Raw genomic sequence first — 19,456 nt, 5'->3', positions numbered from 1 at the left:
CTTCCATTGACTTCTCCCTTCAGATCTGCTCAGCTCAGCTTCCACATCGTTTTCCTACACCGCTTTCACCTCTTCATTAGCTGGTGCCCTAGGTTACACTTCCTCTGCAGCCTAAAGACTTCTGCTGCTGGAGTGCGGGTATCCGCTGAGATAAACAGCCAGAAATGCTCAGGAAACGTTGCTTTCACACCCTTTTCCCCAGAGGAGACTTTGCAGGAGAACATAAAACAAAGAAACAGTCACATTTTGCACTTCTGTTCACAGGAGGATCTCAAGGCGCTTCATAAGCAACTAATGAATCTCTCAGTCTTCAACGGTCTGCCTGTGCTCATGCTAATGAAACGTCATCGGCACCAAGGGAGTCTCCCATTCTCCACAGAAAAAAAAGAGCTTATTTCACCTCATTGTGATTCCACCCAGTGAGTTACACTGGTTGGTTTTCCATCCAACAGCAGAGAACTAGGATTCCTTCAGTGGGCTACCAAAACGCAGTTTACAATAAAAGCTAATAAATATTGAAATAATTAACAGTAATAACTGTAATTCCATTAAAGAGAGTATAAAAGATGCACACATTATAATCGGCCTGGCACATCTCTGTCTCTGCTTGCAAGTCAGCCTCTCTAATTTTACTTGCACCAATCTGATCAAGGCAAGGAGGAGCCAGAGCAGTCTAACGGTCCCACAGGATCTCCAAATATTCTGGCAAATTCATACTGATGCAAACAGAGTCTGTAAGCGAGCTTTTTCTCTGTGCAGGAGGAGGGGGGATTCCATCACGCTCTTTCCGCTGTTGTTCCTGCTCTCAGCACCACCCACGCTGAGAACTTCGCTTGCACATCAAAATAGTCTCAGCTCAGATCTCTCACCCCTCTCCTCAGGGTTACCTCTGTATCCCAAAAATACGGACACCCTCTTTCTTCTGCAAGGAATTAATGCCTCATGCCTATCCATGCTGGTATTTCAAAGGTCATTTCACCAACACGGAATGCTTTGCAAGATAAGCTTCCTTTATACACTGGGATTTACTATGGGGAAACCTTTTTATCCTGGATCACTGGCTGATGGTGTTAATGTCTCACTGCCTATTACAGCTATCCTCCAAAGGAAAACAAAATCTCACTTCAGGTACCTTGTTCTCATTTGCATCAGCGGCAAATCACATCCTTCTACTACAATTGCTGACACTATTGGGAGTGAAAAGGGCCCAAAGCTGCTGCCTCCAGCACGAGCACACAGACAGTGCAACACCAAGTGTCCGGCCAGGGCAGGGAGCAGCAGCTGTTGTGCAAACGCTGGCTCTGTTGGCCGACGGGCTGGGCTTGTCATATCTAAATGCCTTGTCTGAGTGCACTCTTAATCTGACTCTTTGCCTGCCTTCCTTAGTCTGCTGATGTGGCAAGGGCATTTTTGGGAATCCAAGTGTTCTTCCCAGAGATAGAGAGCTGGCCAGGGGTGAAATGTGTTTACACATTTTATTCTTTCTCAACACAGGAGAGGGGAAAAAAAACTCATTTTTTTTCAGTGTGCTGAACCCTGATGCCACGCTCCTGTGAGAGCTCAGGGCAGAGTACTTCCCCATCCCTTATCTCCTCCAGGAGGAATTCCTCCCCAGGGGATGCCCCACTTCTCTGTTGTGACCGAGATCACCAGCACAACCCATCCCACGCACAGCTGACAGACAAGACCTCAAATGCTGCTTGTGCTCAAGGACACGGCTTGACTTTCCCTGGGTGTAAAGGGGATGTCTGCAGGCATCCATCTGGTTTCTGGGCACACATTCACATGGATGTGACTCTGGGTAAATATGTTTTTTTGAATGTGCCTGAGAGAAAGAACAGAGCTGTGCCCGGCTGAGCCATGGCCTCTCTCCTGAAACTATAAACTTTGCCAGAATTTGAGAGTCATTCAAGCTGACCAGATGAGAGCAGAATAAAAATATTTGCAACTCAGACCTGTCATCATCTCTGGACTGTCGATAAATCTGTCTGGTTTGTCCTTCAGCTGAAGGTTCACTGGGAAAAGATGGCTTTTTTCTGATGTATGGAGCTGCACAGAAAAAACAAACAAAAGCTTAGGAAATCAGTAAAATATAAGGTTCCATATGCATACTACATGGATCACCATTCTTCATGAGAATTCTCTGACGAGTGCTTCTTAGTACGAGCGGGTCTCATCTTCAGCAGATGGAAAGAGAGAGAGGGCTGTTTTCTGTTTTTATTTGTGGTGAGGTCCCAATGAAGGGCACTGGGGCACGGCACGTACCGCAGTGAGAGCAGAGCCCCAGCTTGCTGCTATTTTTAGTAGAATGGATGGGAAAACTAATAGACTGGTCAGTTTGTGCATTTTCAGCGTCAGGCTACAAAAGAGAGTTTTGCAGGTGACGTGACGGGAAAGTGCTCCTCTCCAGCTTCTATTTGCAATATTCCCACCAGTGGATGCCCAAACCTTTACTGCATTTCAGAGGTGCAGTTTGCCTTCCAACAACCACACACCACTCTTCAGTGAGCATCTGAGCATTTTCTCGGGCCAATTCCTAGCTCAGAATAAAAGCTACAGAAATAGCAACACTGAAAGGTGGCCAAATTTTTTGCCTGAACTGAACTACCCGGTTTGCACTTTTTCAGCTGGAAGAGGAAGGAGGAAGAGAGACGATGTCCCAGCCACTGAGTGGGACATTGGGGACAAGACCCTCTCTGCCCTCAGACCTACCCCACACCATGGGGGGAGCAAGGCTGGCGACCTAAGTGCTCCAACTTACCAATACGTGTATGCACTCCACAGCAGAGGAGTTCACCCACCGGGCTTCAAATGTCCTGTCTGTCCCAAAATGGCACTCCAGAGCTGTCTCCTGGGAGAGGGAAGACAAGGGCAAAACAGCTACAACAACCGTTTTGTGCACCTCTCCATCACAGTTGACCTGTATAGGAGGCACCGCGTTTCTTCTGTCAGTACCTGAACTGCGTTCAAGACACATAGGAGATCACAATCCAAGACTGTAAACAGGGCTGGGAGCTGTGCCTAATGAATCCTGCTGTTACACACCTACTGTTACACACCTATACATAAAACTGCTGCAGGCTGAGCATCACACATGGAGTCAAGCCCCTGCCCCTTGCTCTGGCCCAGCGTGCTGCTGAAAAGTGTCACGACCAGGTGTGAGACAGCTGCTTCTGAAGCTGTGGATACGTGCCAAGCGCAGACCAGGAGGTGTGTCTGACCCATGGCACGCACTGACCAAGAGACATACCTAGCCAGGCTATGCTCTTTTTGTGAGGTTCCTCTGGACTGGAGGTGTTTAGAGCACATGCTGCAGTGCAGACTTAGAGCCAACCTAGTCCCAAGCTGCCTCACCCCAACCAGACCAAACCAGCCTACGATCTGGGCTCAAAGTTACCTTCCTTTTTCTCCCAAAAACTGCACAGAGCAAATCTCTAATTCAAATTAGGACCCATCCGGGAGTATGTTCAAAGGTATGTTTTCTGTGCTGTTTTCCTGATAACACAAGGATGAGATACTGCCCCAAGTTACTCCTGTGTGCCCATCCTGCAGGAAAAAAATCCTATCTCCAAGGAGGCTGATGCTCCACCACTACTAAGGTCTAACTACCCTTTGAAAACTGACATATCTGATAAAAGACATGAAAGAAAGCACCAGGCTCCTGGCAGGCAGCTGCTGGCTCAGCGAACACACAAAGACCGCAAGCATAAACTGGAACGTTCTCCAGTGCATTGCCCGTGCCCAGGCAGCTTCTGCTTTGCAGGCTGACCTGTGCCCATTGCCTCTTGCCCACCACCTGGGCAGTGTCCCCCCAGCAGCGAAGATGTCGGGGCATGAGTCTACGATGCTCCAAGTTCTGGCAGCTCTCATGAGCTCCTGCTGAGAGGAAAGGAGAAGGAATCTTGCTCGGTGCCCTGGGACAGTTTGTGGATGGGGAGGGGGAAGTTGGATTGCCAGAGTCTCTCCAGCTGCCTGGGGAGCGGCGGTGCCTCATTCCCTTTCCTGCTGACTTCATTTCCTATCGGCTTGCATACAGTATTGCTTCCTTTCAGCCACCTCCAGTATCCACAGAGGAAGAAGGATTTCTCACCCTTTTTTGCTGATTGCAGAGGGCACATCCTTGTTTGCAGAGGACAGACCTGTGCAGGAAACAGCAGCCCCGGCCGGTGGGGGATAACTCATTTCTACCCCTGTATCAGAGGGCACAAGGTCTGGTGGAAGTGGTGCCCCTGCAGGGCCTGGCAACCCTCTTCCTCCCCGTGCAGCAAGCCAAGCAGCACCACTAGCATTTCCAGCTTTCTCCCTTCCCTGTGGAAAAAGGAGGCTCCTGGCTGTTTAGTGTGTAGGTATCCACAGGGGCACAGTGATGCAGATGCCATGGGCCCCACTGAAGGCTTGACCCAAAGTGACACAGGGCAGCTTTCTAAAAATACCAGAGCTTACTCAGGTATTTTCCCAGTGCCCAGCCTCCCCACCCCAAGCTCCCCTAGCTCCTCCAGGCATGGGACACGTCTCTGGATGCACCATTTGATGTCCACTCCCACTTTTCTCCCTATTACAATTGGTGAGCCAGAAAATTTCACAGAAAGGATTTTTTTCACAAAAAAAAGAGCTTTGCAGTGATGACAAAAAGTTAAGTTAAAACATATTTTTATGCTGTGGCTTAGCCTGCACAGGGCTTTCTGCCCTTAGCTCTAGGCTTTGCCCTTCATTCCCTCACGCAGGGTGGTGGGACAAGGCTGGCACGTGGCACTGGGAGAGTGTGACACCAGCATGCTCTGTGGTGGAGCAAACACCGACATAGTGAAACCAGGAATTTTATTTCTTCTAAACATTCTGTTCCAGTGGCTGTTTTACAAGGTGCATAAAACTCCTTTTTCAACCAAATGCAAAAATTTCATCACTAAATGCAGGAGATCCCTGCAGAACGCCTGGACATGAAGAGCATCTCCCTTTGGTTTTACTGTGCAACCCACTCACCATCAAGGTGGCTGCTTTCCACCAGCGTCTTTTGTTAATATAGCGATTTTGGCTGCCAACACAAACCAGGCACAACTCAACACTGGGACCAGGCTTATCACTTGCTCCTGAGGCAGAAACCAGCTTGTACTTAAAATTACTTTGGGTGACCTGGCCACCTTGCTGCACACCATCCTAGGCTGATCTGAACCTTCCCTGTCTCTCCAGGAACTCATTTACCTTTGAGAAAGTCGCGTTAGCCAGTGAGATTATAATGTCCCGAGATACTCCTGTGGGCATTGGGTCCAACGAGGCAGGTACAATTCGTGGACAGTCAATTTTCTTCTGTTAGGTACAAAACAAGACAAAGAGTGGTTAGCTGGGTGCATGCTGAGCATCCTCAGCGTCAAGGCAAAAAGACACACTGGGGCCCTTGATAAGATCAATTTCACTATATCTTTAAAGTCAGATCACACTGTAACCCAAGCAAGTGGATATCAAAATGGCATCATTATGCACAGAGCGATAACAACACTTCGTCCCCCAAGTCACCAGCTATAAGTCCAGCCAGCATGGCACTGCCTTACAATCCATCCCTCTGCGACCTGTCAGATAACCGCAGCACAGCGGCTGAGTTTCAGAGGGGCTCATCTGCAGCTGTGGGTCAACAGCCACAGCCCAGCAAAGGGAGAAGCGTGGCAGGAATTCCCCTCTCACTCCTGCCCAGTTCCATCCACCAGCTCAGGGACACTGTCAGCTCCCAGCCCTTGGAGGGTGGGGCTGCTAAGTCTGCACTTTCATCTCCCTGCACTGGAAAAAAACATACTCCCAGGTAAAAAGCAAACATGAACATTCTTCTCAGCTGCCACTCTGGGCAGCTCCCTCATTACATGCACTTAAATGATAGAAGACGTGGCTGGAGTGACACTAAAAGGAGGCACTGCAGCCTGCAATGGCAAATCTGCCGGTGTGACCCCCCCTCCTGCCAGCAGGAAGCTGATGTCTCACACATCGCAATGTGCATTTCTGCAAACCCCTGCAGAGATTTCACTTTCCAGCAGTCTCCCTCCTGCACAGTGTCATTTCAGAAGTGTGCGGCGGTTTGTGTGTGCACGTGTGTGCATGTAGACGAAAGGGTATAATGAGCTGTAGGGGCTTCAGCAAGGAGTGGGACAGCTGAAATGAAAGGCCTCAATGAAGCTGAAAAATGATTTTAAAAGGTCATCTGTCCCCTTACTTTTGTTCTCACTTTAAATTGATGGCTCAGATACTGAATCTGACTCAGAATTCTAGTCTGCATGACAAGCCCATCCTGTTCTTTCATAAGATGTAAATCACACTGCAAAATTACAGCAAAACTGAACCCAGATTCCCCATTGCCTCAGGGTATACCCAGATTAATGCCTTTGACAGTGGAGCCATTGGGGTAAAGGACAACAAAATATCTGGTCCATTATGCAGAATGATTTGCAGCAAGCAAGATTTTCTTCTCGCTCGCACTAAGGTTTACTCTCTTGTGATTCTCTGATGAAAGTGCAGCTGCTGCTCTGATGAGAGGTAGAGCCTGCCCTCCTCATGCCAAGATGCCCAGGCAGGACACCTCCCTGGTGCTGGACACATAGTGAGCATGATTCTCTCTCGCCTTCCCCAGACCTAGCTAGGAGTCAAGGAACTATCTGGAAGTTCCTGTTTGACTGTGGAAAACACACTTCATGTCTGTCAGGACATTCATCTTAACCAAGCACAGTTGGTGCTGCCTAAACAAGGAGATTAAATAACAGAGATGGACATGATAGGATAAACAAAACAACAAAGCAAAGCACTGGAGAGAGATTTCAGTCCCAAGCCTCTTCTAGGAGAATCAGAAGAGTTAAAATAAAACAAGCAGGGCTACAGCTGAAAATTCATGGAAAAGTTCCTGTGGCCTGGTGTGTCCTTGCATGTCACAGCAGCTGGCATAGCTTGCTAAATAAATACACTTTAGAGGACCGATTGGCTTGTCATCTTGCAGACCCTTCTCATGCTGTTCATCAGCAGCTAGAAATAGAGCTTTCCAGATGATTGTATCATTCATGTGTGGATGAGGGCAAAGAGTCTGATTGTTTAAAATGCTGTGGATGAAGCCAGTATGATGCTGGCTTCCCGGTGGACCAGTTTTCAGGTGCAGCCACACCAGCAATGGTTTGTTTACTGAAAGCTCAGACTGTAAGACAAGGCACGATGTTTCCAGGGCTACAGAGCACCTCATCCTGCAGGCTGCTTGCTGAAATCAGCGGGAAGAGCGCTAAGAAAGACACAAAGATAAAATAGGAATGTGCTCAAACCAGGTGCAGCATCCAACCAAACTGTACCCCTGGAGCAGATCAGAAGCAAAAAAGAAAGCGAGAATAGGCATAGTTATCCCTGCCAGAATTATCCCTGGCTCTCACCATCTGCTCAAGGTGATGGCAGCAGAGTGGGAAGGCTGGGTGCAGCTCTCCCTAAGGCAGGTTACGTTCCTCAAGCCCTATGTCTACAACCCTAATTTCCTCCCTCTGGGAAGAAGAGCATCTACACCCCACGATGATATGCAAGTACCCCATGCCACACTGTCCCAATGGCCAGGGAAGCAGATCTGATGCTGGGCTGTCAAGGTCCTGCTATTCCAGAACCTGTATGCCCCAACCTCGCACCACCACTGCCTCAAGAGCAGAAAGATATCTCTATTGGATTTGATTTCAGTGGGGCCAGTTCCACCAGCACAAGGCTGTACGAGAGTGGGGTGCCAGCACATGCGTAGAGGCAGGGGGAACAAGCTCGGACAGGGCAGGGATGCCCTGTCAGCTCAGACGGACAAGGTGTCTGTGGTCCCCATCTCAGACTGCTCCTCATTTGTAGTGCCACAGGCAATGTCACCTCACTATCACCCGGCTCTCCACTTGCTCCCATGTCCTGGGACATACTCCAGCCTCATGCCACAGAGATCCACCAGACCCAACGGTTGTCACACCGAGTCACAGAGTGACTCCAGAGCCATGGAGGCATGACTGACTAACTGCCACATCCAGGGGTTTGGCTTTACAAGGGATCATTTGTGTCTGACCCAAAGAGGCTCCATGTGAGAAGACCTGTGCCCTCCCACCAGCAGCATGGACGCTGTAAGAGGGTTTTACTGCTACACCATTGGTTTTACAGCTTGTCCTCTTCTCCAGGAGCCCTAAGCAGGGAAGGGGACAAGGCCAGGCTCTGCCTTGCAGGGCACAGCATGAGGGGGCAGCTGGATTCGGCAAGATCTGGTTCTCAAATCCACCCTGGCATCTCCTCAGATGTGGTCTGGGAGGGACACCTGGGCTGAGCCAGGAAAATACATCGCTCCCTGCTCTACCAAATAACTGCTTTTCACCTTGCTTTCAAGAAGCGGCTACACTAAGTCAAAGGACACACATTATCTCAGGCAATTTTTGTGTTTGCTGGCTGAGTTGGAGGCTATGCAGTGCTTTGTCACGGAAAAAGTCAATCCAATCACAAGGGACTTTCCTCAGAAAGTCCACGCAGCCCAAGCTTTTCCTCTAGATTTAATAAGAAATGCACTGTGAACCAGCCGTGACTAACAACACCGATGGAGGACCAATCCGTGGCAGTCCCCAGCTGTCCTGCTGTCACCCAGTGCTGCTGGTGGGGCTGACAGACCCCAGAAGCACTGGTCTGAGCAGCCGCTGTAGGCAGCAGCATGCGCAGCGTGAGCATCCACAGCTCACAGTCCTCCACACCACGAGGCCTTGTGCCCCAGCAGCCCAACACGTCACCAGACACCCAGCACAGCTCCTCATGTCCCAGCACAGGGAAAACACCCCACCGTACAGCCTCAGCTCATGCTTCCCACACCAGGAGCAGCCATCAGTGATGGGTTTCAGGTGCTTAGCCCCTGTCCACACAGCAAGAGAAAACGTCACGTACTTTCTGAAGCCCGGGAAGCTGACAAAGTGGAGGGTGCTTCCTCGAACTGCCTCGTGTGAGCAGCTCAGACATTCAGAGGAAAAGCACAACCAACCCAGATGCACTTCACAAGCCAGAGGACAGACCAGTGCTGCCCTGCGCTATGGGTAGCTGTCAGCCACTACCATCCAGCAGGGATTGGAAACGCTTCCCAAGGTTTTACACTAGACGTGACCGTGAAGACCTGCAATATGGCGGCCCCATCTCCTTCCCGGTCCCCTGCAATTGCAGCTACCCACCTCCTCCCTGGTGGAGGAGAGCTGATGCTAGGGCTGGCCCTGGGTCTGAGTCAAGGGCGTTAAGGGTGAGATGTCTGACAGTGGGCCAAACTCCCGCTGGCAATGAGCACAGGGAACTGCTGGAAGAGCTGAGATGAGAGCAGAGCACCGGTGCCAAAGGGATATTCAATTTACAGTGTAAAAGCCTGGCTTGGATCTACGGCAGATTGATTGCTAAAAAGCCAATTTTATTTAAATTAACTTCAATTTAAATTTCAGAAGCAGGAACACACAGAGCCTCTGGGTTATTAGAAGCTATAATTTGGAAAGGGTTGATTTTCTCCTTTAGACGAGCACCACTAGTGGTGCTCCAGCAAATTATTAACATACCGCAGCAGCCTAGTCAAAGCAAAACGAATTGTGAAGTATTGCTCTATTTATTGTGTTACTCAAACTCAGGCATCTCAGAATGCTGAGAATCAGTAGCATTGCTCCATATGTAAAGATCCAAGGGATGGAGCCTACTGAGGCTGCTAGGAGAGACAAATGTTTTTGCATTTGCATGGCCACACTGCCATGGCCATGCAGTGCCCAGCTGATGGAGAAGACTCAGAGCCTGCCAGGAGGAGTGGCTGAGACCATGCCGAGCACTGGTGCCTGAAGACACCCCAGGGTCACCAAATAAAGCAAGGCTCAGCCTGGGGACCTCAAGGCAAGACGATCCGAGCCTGGCCTCAGCCTCATGTTCACCCACACTGCTGGGGAGCATCTGAACACAACACACATAGACCAACTCAGCTCTCTATCTGCTGAGTCTTTGGAAGTGAGATGTGTATCGCTGCATTTCAGACTGTGGACACCCCTCCAGACCAGACAGAACATCAGCCACACAGAGCAACATTGTCCTCAGACCTGCCCCCAACCTGCTGGAGCAACACTGCCAAACCCAGGCCATCTGCCTCCATCCCAAGGAGAAGGAAAACAACAGCAACAGCACAGCAATGCAGGGAAGTCTGAAGTTTGATGGGCTCTACCTTCATCTGCAGCGCATCATCACACTGTGAGTGGTTGGAGACACAGGTGTAGGTGGAGGGGCACCAGTGACACTTCCACTTGGTTGAGAGGCAGCTGGTGCATCTGAAATGGCAAAGGTGTGGTGAGAAAAGCAGATTTCGGGCTGCCCAAGGGAGCCACACCTCATCCATGCAATCCATCTTCACACACTGTGTTCAGTCCTTACTGGTTCCGAGAAAAAACTATGGCAGGTGCCTATCATCCCCAATGCTGCTCTGAGGGCAGTTCCAGGGCATCACCGTCTGTGCTGCCACTGCCAGGCCCCAGGCCATGGCAGATCAGAAGCCACTCTCCCTTACTTAGTGAAATACACCGTTTTCCCCTTTCCATCTTCCCTGTGGAGCCAGGCAGGCGACAGACAAAGGCTCTGCCTTGCGGTTCACAAAGGGCATGGAACCTCTGGCAGGCAGGACGCAGGGATTCCCATGGTCAGGCTCCGCTGCTATGCTCCTGAAAGCCAGATGACTTTCTGTGGGTGAACACCAGACCCCTCCCTTCCAGCCCACCATGGTGATGAGGGGTATGTGGCTGCTGCCCCCAGAGCCGGCAAGGGACAGAGAGCAGTGGGAATGTGCCCACCTCACACTCCTCCATCAGCACCCCACAGACCCCCTGGGATCACTGAGAAGGCTGGTTCTGCTGCCTAAGGGTTAACAGAACAAGCTTTATATAAAAATATTATTCATGTTTCAAAAAAAACCAACATGTCCAGATGGCTCCAGACGCTGCGAGGACCCTCATTTGTAAATCCCTGGCAGCGCAGCCACTATGTCCCTGCCAAATCCTGCCCAGGCCTCTCCACTAGCAGGCAGGCTGCGCTCCCCAACTAACTTTGCATGGGGGAACCCCTGTCCGGCTGCACACATGCACCCTCCCGGCTTCGAACCACTCCGTCTACTTCCATTGCCCCAGTGACGCCACCCACACCCTGCCAGCGCCTGCCCATGGCAGCCCAGCTGCCTGCACACCCGGGTCACTTACGCTCTCTTTGGGTAAATGTTTCCAGTTCTTTTGCAATCGTAGATGGTGAAATTGGCCTGGATAATGTTTTTGCTGTTGACTCGGAGAGCAGTTTCAACAACCACGTGGTCTGAGAGAATCAAGCCAAAGAATATTGAGTTGCAAGAGCCTCTCACTCGCGCTCATGCTTAGAAGACAAGACAGACCCTTGGGAATACAAGAGCTAAATCTGATTTGTTTTCTCCAGAGCTTCCTCTGAGCTACATTTCAGAGCCTGGACCATTCATCTTTTGCCCTCTGACTTTCAGCTCTTCCCTCTCAGATCAACGCTTTACATCACCCTCGTCAGAAAAGAACATTGCTACTTTCAGCAGAAAATTCCAGCGTGTTGTGCAAGTGTTAATTAGCAGAGTTAATTATTGTCTTTGCTTACATTTGGTGCTAAATGATATTTTTAAAAAAAAAAGTGGTAATTAAAACATGTTAGTTATCATGTTTTAAAACCCCGCTCACTTTCCCCATGACAACAAACCCTCAGAGAAGAGTGAAAATCCCTTTTTTGGCTATTTAACACACTATTCTAACTTCCCCTCCCCCCAGAATTGCTTAATTTTTTTCTCTTTGCAATTTTGCCATATAAGCACCAGGGACAAGAGACAATGCCTCTTTCAGAATATGTACAATAAATCAACGCATTGGATTCCAGAAATTCATTTGGACATTGCCATAACCAACAATACAGAACAGTTAATGATCTCCCATTCTTTGGATAGCTAGGGAGAAAAACAATGCAGCTTTATAAACTCGCCTATGAAAAGTGGGATTTTTCAAAAGGACTGGCTAATTCTTCTCCTACTGAAGTCAACCATCTTCAATAGCGCATTCACTCCAGGCTTGAAAGATGAAAATTTTAACAAGCACTCAAGTATGAAATGAAGCATCAAATTTCTCAAAAGGAGATATAAAATGGGGCTGTCTCCATTGCTAAGTGCAAGTATCAGATCTGGTCAGCTTAGCCATCAAGGCTCAGTTGACTTCGACCAGATCTGCAGGTGATTGTCACCTCTAGAATGCTGCTCCATGGACCCTCCAAATGGACATCCCGCTTGGTACAACCTGAAAGCAGGGAGATACTAGAAGGCCTCCATCTGGCTTTTGATTGCATAAACAGGACTAAGAGTTTCTGAGCTGCATTTAGGTACGCACTTGCTCTTCCTCCTGAGCCTCTCCCAGAAGTTAGTGCATGTTTGGAAGGAAAATTAAACAAAAGCAATTTAAAATATCAATATAAGTAGCCACATTATTTCCGCAGGGCTAAAACATTTTTGGTTTAGCACCTACTAAATCTATAACAGAAGCTCTAACCAGATAAATTTTAATAAAGTAAATGTATGAACTGACTTTTAAATTGTGAGGTTTAAAAAAAAATTTGATAGATTTGAAATACTGTCAATTCATGTTAAGATGGTGGCACTCCCACACTTCAAAGTCATCTGCCCTATAAAGAGAAGCAGCTTGGGTCTTTTTTTTCCCTCTGTATGCAGGATCTGCACATATGATTGGAAAAAGAAAAAAAGCCTATGAAAAATTATGTCTATAAAAGCATTTACAATGAACTGCTTACATACCTTGGTCGTCTGGAAATGCTGGATATTTCTCGCGAGGAAGCAAACTGCAATAAATAAACTGGTTTACATAATCTCCAGCAACTCTGGCTACTGTGTGGATATTATTTCCATAGTCACACGAAATATTTGTTCCATTCAGGTTCGGGATAGTCCCATTTATTTGAATTATCAGGGCCTATATTGGACAAAAAAAAATAAATCAGTTATCATCAAAGAAGATTATACCTAGAATTTGTCCATCTTTTACAAGCTTTTTGTGGGTTAGCAACTCCAAAACAAGCCCACAGACAGCTGTTTTCTTTCTTTTTACGCACCTGGGACTCTAAAAGCCATCTGCATGCAAAACCTTGCTTCGTTAGTAAGAGCTCTGTCATCACGAACTTCAACAATTGTAGCTGGCATGAAAACCCAGCCCAAGGCTTCCTTGAGAGAGCACTCAGAGGAAGCAGGACACAAAGACTAAGTCCTCCCCAGCTGCTCAAGCTGTTCTCGACCTACACCTCCTGCCCAAGCCCCTGTTTGTCCCACTCCTGTAGCCTCCTGTGATGGGCTCCTTCAGTTGGCTACATTCTGAAGCTCTTGCGAGGGAGGAGAAGGAAGAGCAGAACAAAATTAATCCCTGCTTCTTGAGTGCTTGAACCTCCCGGCTTGCACTAGCCTGTACCAGGAACCAGTTGCAGGAGGTGTCAAGCTGGCAGGAGCCTGCTGAGAGGGCAGCAGGCAGCTGGCCACAAACCAGCACCCTCCCCGGTACACAACGGCTGAGTGGCCTGGCTGCAGCGAGGTCTTCTAGCCTTCAGCCTCTGAAGGGAAGGGATGGGAAGTTCTGCAGAAAGGGAATGCTTTTGAGTAGGGAAACTCAGGAAAACATGCAGTCCACGTGTTTGGCTGGCTTCCCCTCCCTTGTCAGCAGGGTGACTCCCTGGGGACTCCCAGCCCATAGCTCCTGCACTGCAGAAATGGAGCCGGACCAGTGCCAGGGTCCCACGGGATCCCTCTCTCCTGCTCTGGTCTGGGCTCTGCCCCAGCTGCTGTCTGTTTATGACCTATTTCCCCATGTTAGGGCTGGTCAAGAACTTTGGCACAGAGAGATTTTTGTCACCAGGAGACGGTCTGTCTTTAAATGAAAAATACTTCTATAAAAACATATAAAATATAACTAAAATACTGTTAAAAATAGCAACAATACAAAACCAGAAAATGAGATGATCTTGCTGTCCTGTCTGCAGCTGCTCTTCTGTATTTTGAAATCCTGCAAATGTCTCCAGTGCATTCAGTGTAGCAGCTTCAGAAGTCCCGTTCACGTACAAGCTCAGCAGCTGGATCCTGCTGGCTTCCAGGGTGTTGAGGTGCAGGAGGTCACCTCTGTGTGATTTTGAGAACCTTTGCCTGACTCAGCAGCTTACAACAGAGCTCAGCATCCCTATGACCCATATCCAAGCGATGTGGAGCCGTGCTACTATACTAGCAGAGCATGGATATTTATCAGCCCTGAGAGCAAGTAACAAGTCCATGGGACGCTGCACAAGATTAATTTGGTATTCACATAAAACGCACCGGGTTTTCTTTGTCGATATTAATCTCGGGCTCCAAGATGGTCATGGAAGGGCACTGCTGTACTCCTTCACTTGCACTCGCCCAGAAGTTGGCCCCTGTGAAGTTTGTGCACTCGTGCTGCAGAGAACACCTGCAATGAACAGGGTAACAACTCTTGGTTATTTTTAAAACAAGTGATAAATATGTTGAGTTCTTTGTGAGGGAAGAGCCTGAGAAAATCCTGTGTCTACATCTTTTTCCTCCATCCATGCAGCTAAGCCTAAAGCTTTGCTGCTATATTTAGTGCCTGGTTGCCACGATAAGAGCATGTACTCCCATCAGCATTGACGGAGCACCAGGATTGAGGGTGAGCAAGAGCAGGACAGGCTGAACCCAGAACTGAGAGAAGGTGACATTTTTTTCAACTTTCTCAGTTTGTAAACGCAGAGTCTAATTTTGTAAATCGCTTTTTGAGTGTCGATTGTCTCCTACTCACCAACGACAACTGCAAGGGAAAAAGACAGTCTTTAAGAGGGTGTCGGCTCTCTCAGTCCTATGGTGCAAGATATTCTTTGCACTGGCAGCTGACTGCAGGATAACAATGCAGCTACAGTCATATCCTGGCTCTGAAGAGCATCCCAACTGTTTGAGACCAGATGCAATTGTTTTTAAAAGCATCTATTTCACAAGGAATGGACAAAGACTAATGGTAGCGTGACCGCATGGAAATATAAAAGGCACCAGAAATACTTGTCTGGGCTTGAGGGCAAAAGGACATTCCAAAGCACACCAGGAAACAACCATTCCTACCTGGTCTCCATTGTGCACCAGCCACAGTAAGCATCAGCGGCAGCCAGGCACTCCGTGCACGTTGAGTACTGGTTGCAGGCAGCCACCTTCACTCGTGTCATCTGCACGACAACAGATGTGTCCCAACATTTTATACACCACAGAAACACTCAACCCAACTAGGACATGCTGGCATGGCCACATATAGCTAGCGATGAGACACCAGCCTCTTGGGCTGCTTTATCCATTAATCTGGACCAAGCCTTACAGAACAGACGATGCGAAGCAGATCCTGGCACTGCCATCCTCTGCCTTGCACCACTCTGAGGTGGGTGCTCTGTGTAGGACCAGCCTGCACATGGACCAGCAAAGGCAGCTGCCTGCTGCCCTGCCAGTGCCCCCAGCAGAGCCTGCTCCAGTCTGGGGGCTGCATGCCCCAGGGCAGATAAGGATGTCACCAGCGGAGCTGCTCCATGGCGTGCAGAGCAGTGCTGAGCTGAGCTGAACTGAGCTGCTCCTTTTCGGTTGCCACCTTGGCAATAGATGTGCGATGGTCAAGCTACAGAGAGTGATACCACACCTTTCTGATGCATCAGACAGAGATGGTTTCACAGCTTGTCCCTCCCTGTGAAAAGCTCTCACTCAGGCCTGCAGAAAGAGCCTCTCTAGACAGAGCAGAACACTAGCTGGCTATTTACAAAATGACCAGAAAGCAAAACCATTCTGGAAACCTTAATTTGTAAAGAAATCAAAATACTTCTGGGGACCTGCTTGGCAGAAGTAGGTGGAGGGAAAGCATGTGTCAGTTTACGCTTTCTCCTCCCTCAATTTCTAAGCATTTAGGAAGGAAAACTGAGACATTTGGTACAGTGAGGATTGACAACATGAGGCACTGAGAGCCCTGAACTCTCACCAGGCAAGCACACCCCAGACGATGGGCTCCTTGGCCTGACTCTTACTTTACCTGTAACACTTTGCTACTCCCCAACCCTGCAGTGTTCAGCACTCCTCCTCCAGCCCCATCAAGGTCCCAGGGAACTTCTAAGGATGCTAATTCCACTAAGGAAACATCAACTTATCTGGTTTATTGGAAAAGAAACAGGCAGAGGAGAGCACCACAAGTGCTGCACTGGGTGTTTGATCAAGCCTGAATAAGGTACACAGCACAGCCTGGGAGCTGAGATGAGACAGTTTGAAACATCAGCTAAAGAGGCATCCCAGGAGGGTTCTGTGAAATGATAATGACCAATCTGCAGGGAATTAGGGCTTGGAAAATATAAATGCAACACATAACATTTATGGTTGTGCATCTGTTTTGACAGATTAAAATGTAATTCAGGACAAACCACCAGCGCCTGGAGCACTCAGCTCCTGTCTTCCTCCTCTGCTCACTTGATGGAGATGACACCGTCTGTTTCTACCTGCTGCGGTATTCCCCATCTCTGCAGAGAGCCCTCCTTCCATTCAGCCCTCTTGCCGGCCAAGCTGAGCGGAAACCTCCTCCTGGGATCGTTTCTGACAGGCAGACTTTTTGTCTGTAGGATTTCCTAACAGCCTCCTTAAACACTGTTACCACAATTTTGAGGTTTCTGTACAAAAATGATCTCTGCTTATTTCTGCACTTCCAGAAACGGGACTGGGTTTGATATCTTTCACTTTTATTTTACCTTAAAACGACAAAGATGAGAAAGCCTGACAAGCTGGTCTCCTCGGCATGACTCCCACTCCACGCAGGAGAATGGACAGGCATAGGTAACCCCTGGCAAGCCTTTTGACACCCAGCCAAAGCTCTGAACTCCTTGGCTCTGCCCATTAATGTTAAAGCAAATGCTATTGCCTCTTCCTGCTCCCAGCTTAGTGCTGAATGCTAAATGAAGTGCATGATGCCCAAAGGACGATTTTGCTGAAAACTAAGGAGCTCACCTGATAGGAGGTCATCAGATAGAGGTAGGTGGAATCAGAAGGGTCGAACTGCATGATGGGGTGAACAGGCTCTCCATAAGCCACCGAAATGGATCTCCTGCTAATAACCTTCATGGTACTGTCCAGATTAATCTGTAGTGGGAAGAAGTCACTCATTGAGACCATTTTTCAAACATTATGTTGAGAAGATTATTCTTCCTCAGCTATAAACAAGAATCAAAGTTGTATCTAACGGTGTTCCACACTTTGAAGTACTGTAAATCTCTATATGCTTCTCAAGCTGCCACACAGAGCTTTATGAAAAGCCAGCTGTGTGCCACAGGGAAGCCTTTAAGTGGTTCAGAAAGCCCAGGCCAAGGCCAGCAGCACTGCTTGATGATGAACAACCCTCACAACCCTTGGTCTCTCTGTCTGAGATGCTGCCTGCAAAACTTGTAGTCTAAGGCTCTACCGACTGCACGGCTGTTTCCAGCAGCCACAGCAGTGCTGCTCTTGCTTAACCCTAATGTAAGTGGCAACAGCCTTCAGCCCTCATTACACACACACACACATTTCTGTTACAAAGAAACTTGCATTTCCAAAGCTTAATGAAAATCAGTGAAAACCAGCGATGGGGCTGTACAACACGGCATCTCCCACTCTCTGCATTTTTGAAAAATAAGTGTTGTCATTCCTGGCCAAATGAAGCTTTTATCCCTGCTAACTCTGGAAGACCGTGTCAGTGGCTGCAAGAGAGACGAATCCTACCTTGCCTCATGAATCACCAGCTGAAGTGCTGGCAGTGATGGAAGAGGCTGCAAAGCATCAGCCCGCCTTTCAGATTCCAGAATGTCTTGGCATTTGACTTGAAAACTCAGCAAATTAAATGTGGCATTGCTGAGAGGAAGTAACAATAGGGCTACACAATTTCGCGTGACAGCCACTTTTTAGCTTAAAACAGAAAGGGAGTGAGGAAAAATCCTACCTCCCTACAAGCAAGGGAAGGCAAAAATTATAAGGACGGAGCATGCCTCTGCTCTCTAAAGTCTGGATTAATTAATTAACATAGGATTAATTAATTCTTACACCAGAGCAGCACTGACACATTCTGGTGAGATAGCACAAGCTCAAAATAGAGGGCTTCCCTCTGCTAAGAGCCATATGCAAGCATTGCAAGCTGTTATGCAGAAAAGGGAACTATCATTATCCCTATTTTAAAAGCTGGCTATCCAAAGGCAAAATAATTTGCCTGGGATCACCCAAGATGTCCACGAACCCAGTACCGACGCCCTCCACTTTAGCTTTGTGACCACCCTCTCTCCCTTCTTGCTGAGATTTGCTCAATGCTGGGCTGTTCCTAGGTGCCTGCCCCTATGTCCCTCTGGCTCCTGGGCTTGTTTACACTACCCTTTCACTGAGCAGGCACTTTCCCCGGATTCCCGTGAGCTGCAGACCCCCAGGTGAGAGCCACTACAGCAGTGCAGAGTGGCAGGGACCACCAGTCCTCTCACTTGAGCAGGGCTAAAATGTGCTGGAGGACAGGTTCTGGACTAGCACTGGTGAGAGCAGAGCCAGGTGAAGTTCTGTGTAATGCCACCACATACCCTGTCTACAGAATTCCAGACCTGGACATGTGGGGACTCACTGTAACAGATGCTTCCCACCCCCTGTCTCCCTCAAGGGCTTTGCACCCTGGCACACCTTGCCCTGGCCACCACTTCCCAAGCAGCGTTTTTCCTTTAATGACTGCTGGACGTGGCACTGATAATGGCCCTCACGAAATGCCCGTCTGCAGCCTATCTGATTAATTCCCCATACGTACCCCTGGCAGCCATAATTGCTGCTGGCAGGAGCTGGTTGAGCACTATTTCTGCCCCTTCGCTGTCTTTTCTCAGGCAGCAAATCTGAATGATAACTCACGCAAAGTATCTTGTATCCCGTGCCAAATAACAAGGAGCCCTGAAGGTAAAAGGGCTTCTGGTTATGCAGCTGTGTTGTAGAATTAGATTAGAGCTATCTGAGCAAATTATCCCAGCAAAGGGTAGCCAGGAGCCTCTCCCTAATGGAGGCACAGCAGATAAGGCTGCTTTCTCTGAGATGATAATGGAAGCAGAGCTGTTAATACTGTGTGAACAGGAGCTGCGCTGCGTGTGGCATGTGCCTCTCCAGCCTGGTGCACCTGGCTGGGCTGCCAGTTTTCTCCCACCCTTGTGAATCACCTGCCCCTGCAGGCAAAAATCAAAGCTGTGAGTTTCTTTGTGATTGTTCCCACATTTTTGCCAGGAGCACTTGGACGCAAGGGAAGAGATTGGATCGGATTTCTTCTCCCCAAGCATTTTGATCCAATATTTCAGATTATGCACCACTCACCGCTGAGACAGAGCGGGTATCAGCCATGTCTTTGCTCCAGGGCCT

At 48.6% G+C, this 19,456-nt stretch overlaps 1 protein-coding gene across 1 annotated transcript in view; it reads right to left on the bottom strand.

Moving 5' to 3' along the window:
• The window catches only part of PLXND1 (plexin D1), an 83,327-nt gene that overhangs the window by 42,631 nt on the left and 21,240 nt on the right, over nt 1–19,456 (bottom strand). Inside the window, exons 3-11 of the mRNA XM_054076882.1 lie at nt 17,063–17,194; nt 15,161–15,261; nt 14,372–14,501; nt 12,815–12,989; nt 11,208–11,316; nt 10,187–10,289; nt 5,200–5,304; nt 2,762–2,851; nt 1,956–2,049 (exon numbers count right to left, since the gene is read on the bottom strand). Of these exons, the coding sequence (XP_053932857.1) occupies nt 1,956–2,049; nt 2,762–2,851; nt 5,200–5,304; nt 10,187–10,289; nt 11,208–11,316; nt 12,815–12,989; nt 14,372–14,501; nt 15,161–15,261; nt 17,063–17,194 (1,039 nt within the window). The remainder of the gene's footprint in view (nt 1–1,955; nt 2,050–2,761; nt 2,852–5,199; nt 5,305–10,186; nt 10,290–11,207; nt 11,317–12,814; nt 12,990–14,371; nt 14,502–15,160; nt 15,262–17,062; nt 17,195–19,456) is intronic.

Source organism: Cuculus canorus, chromosome 11, assembly GCF_017976375.1.
Source record: "Cuculus canorus isolate bCucCan1 chromosome 11, bCucCan1.pri, whole genome shotgun sequence".
In the NCBI taxonomy this organism is placed as follows: domain Eukaryota; kingdom Metazoa; phylum Chordata; class Aves; order Cuculiformes; family Cuculidae; genus Cuculus; species Cuculus canorus.
The sequence above is the reverse complement of the archived record's forward strand: the minus strand, read 5'-3'. Positions and strand labels throughout refer to the sequence as shown.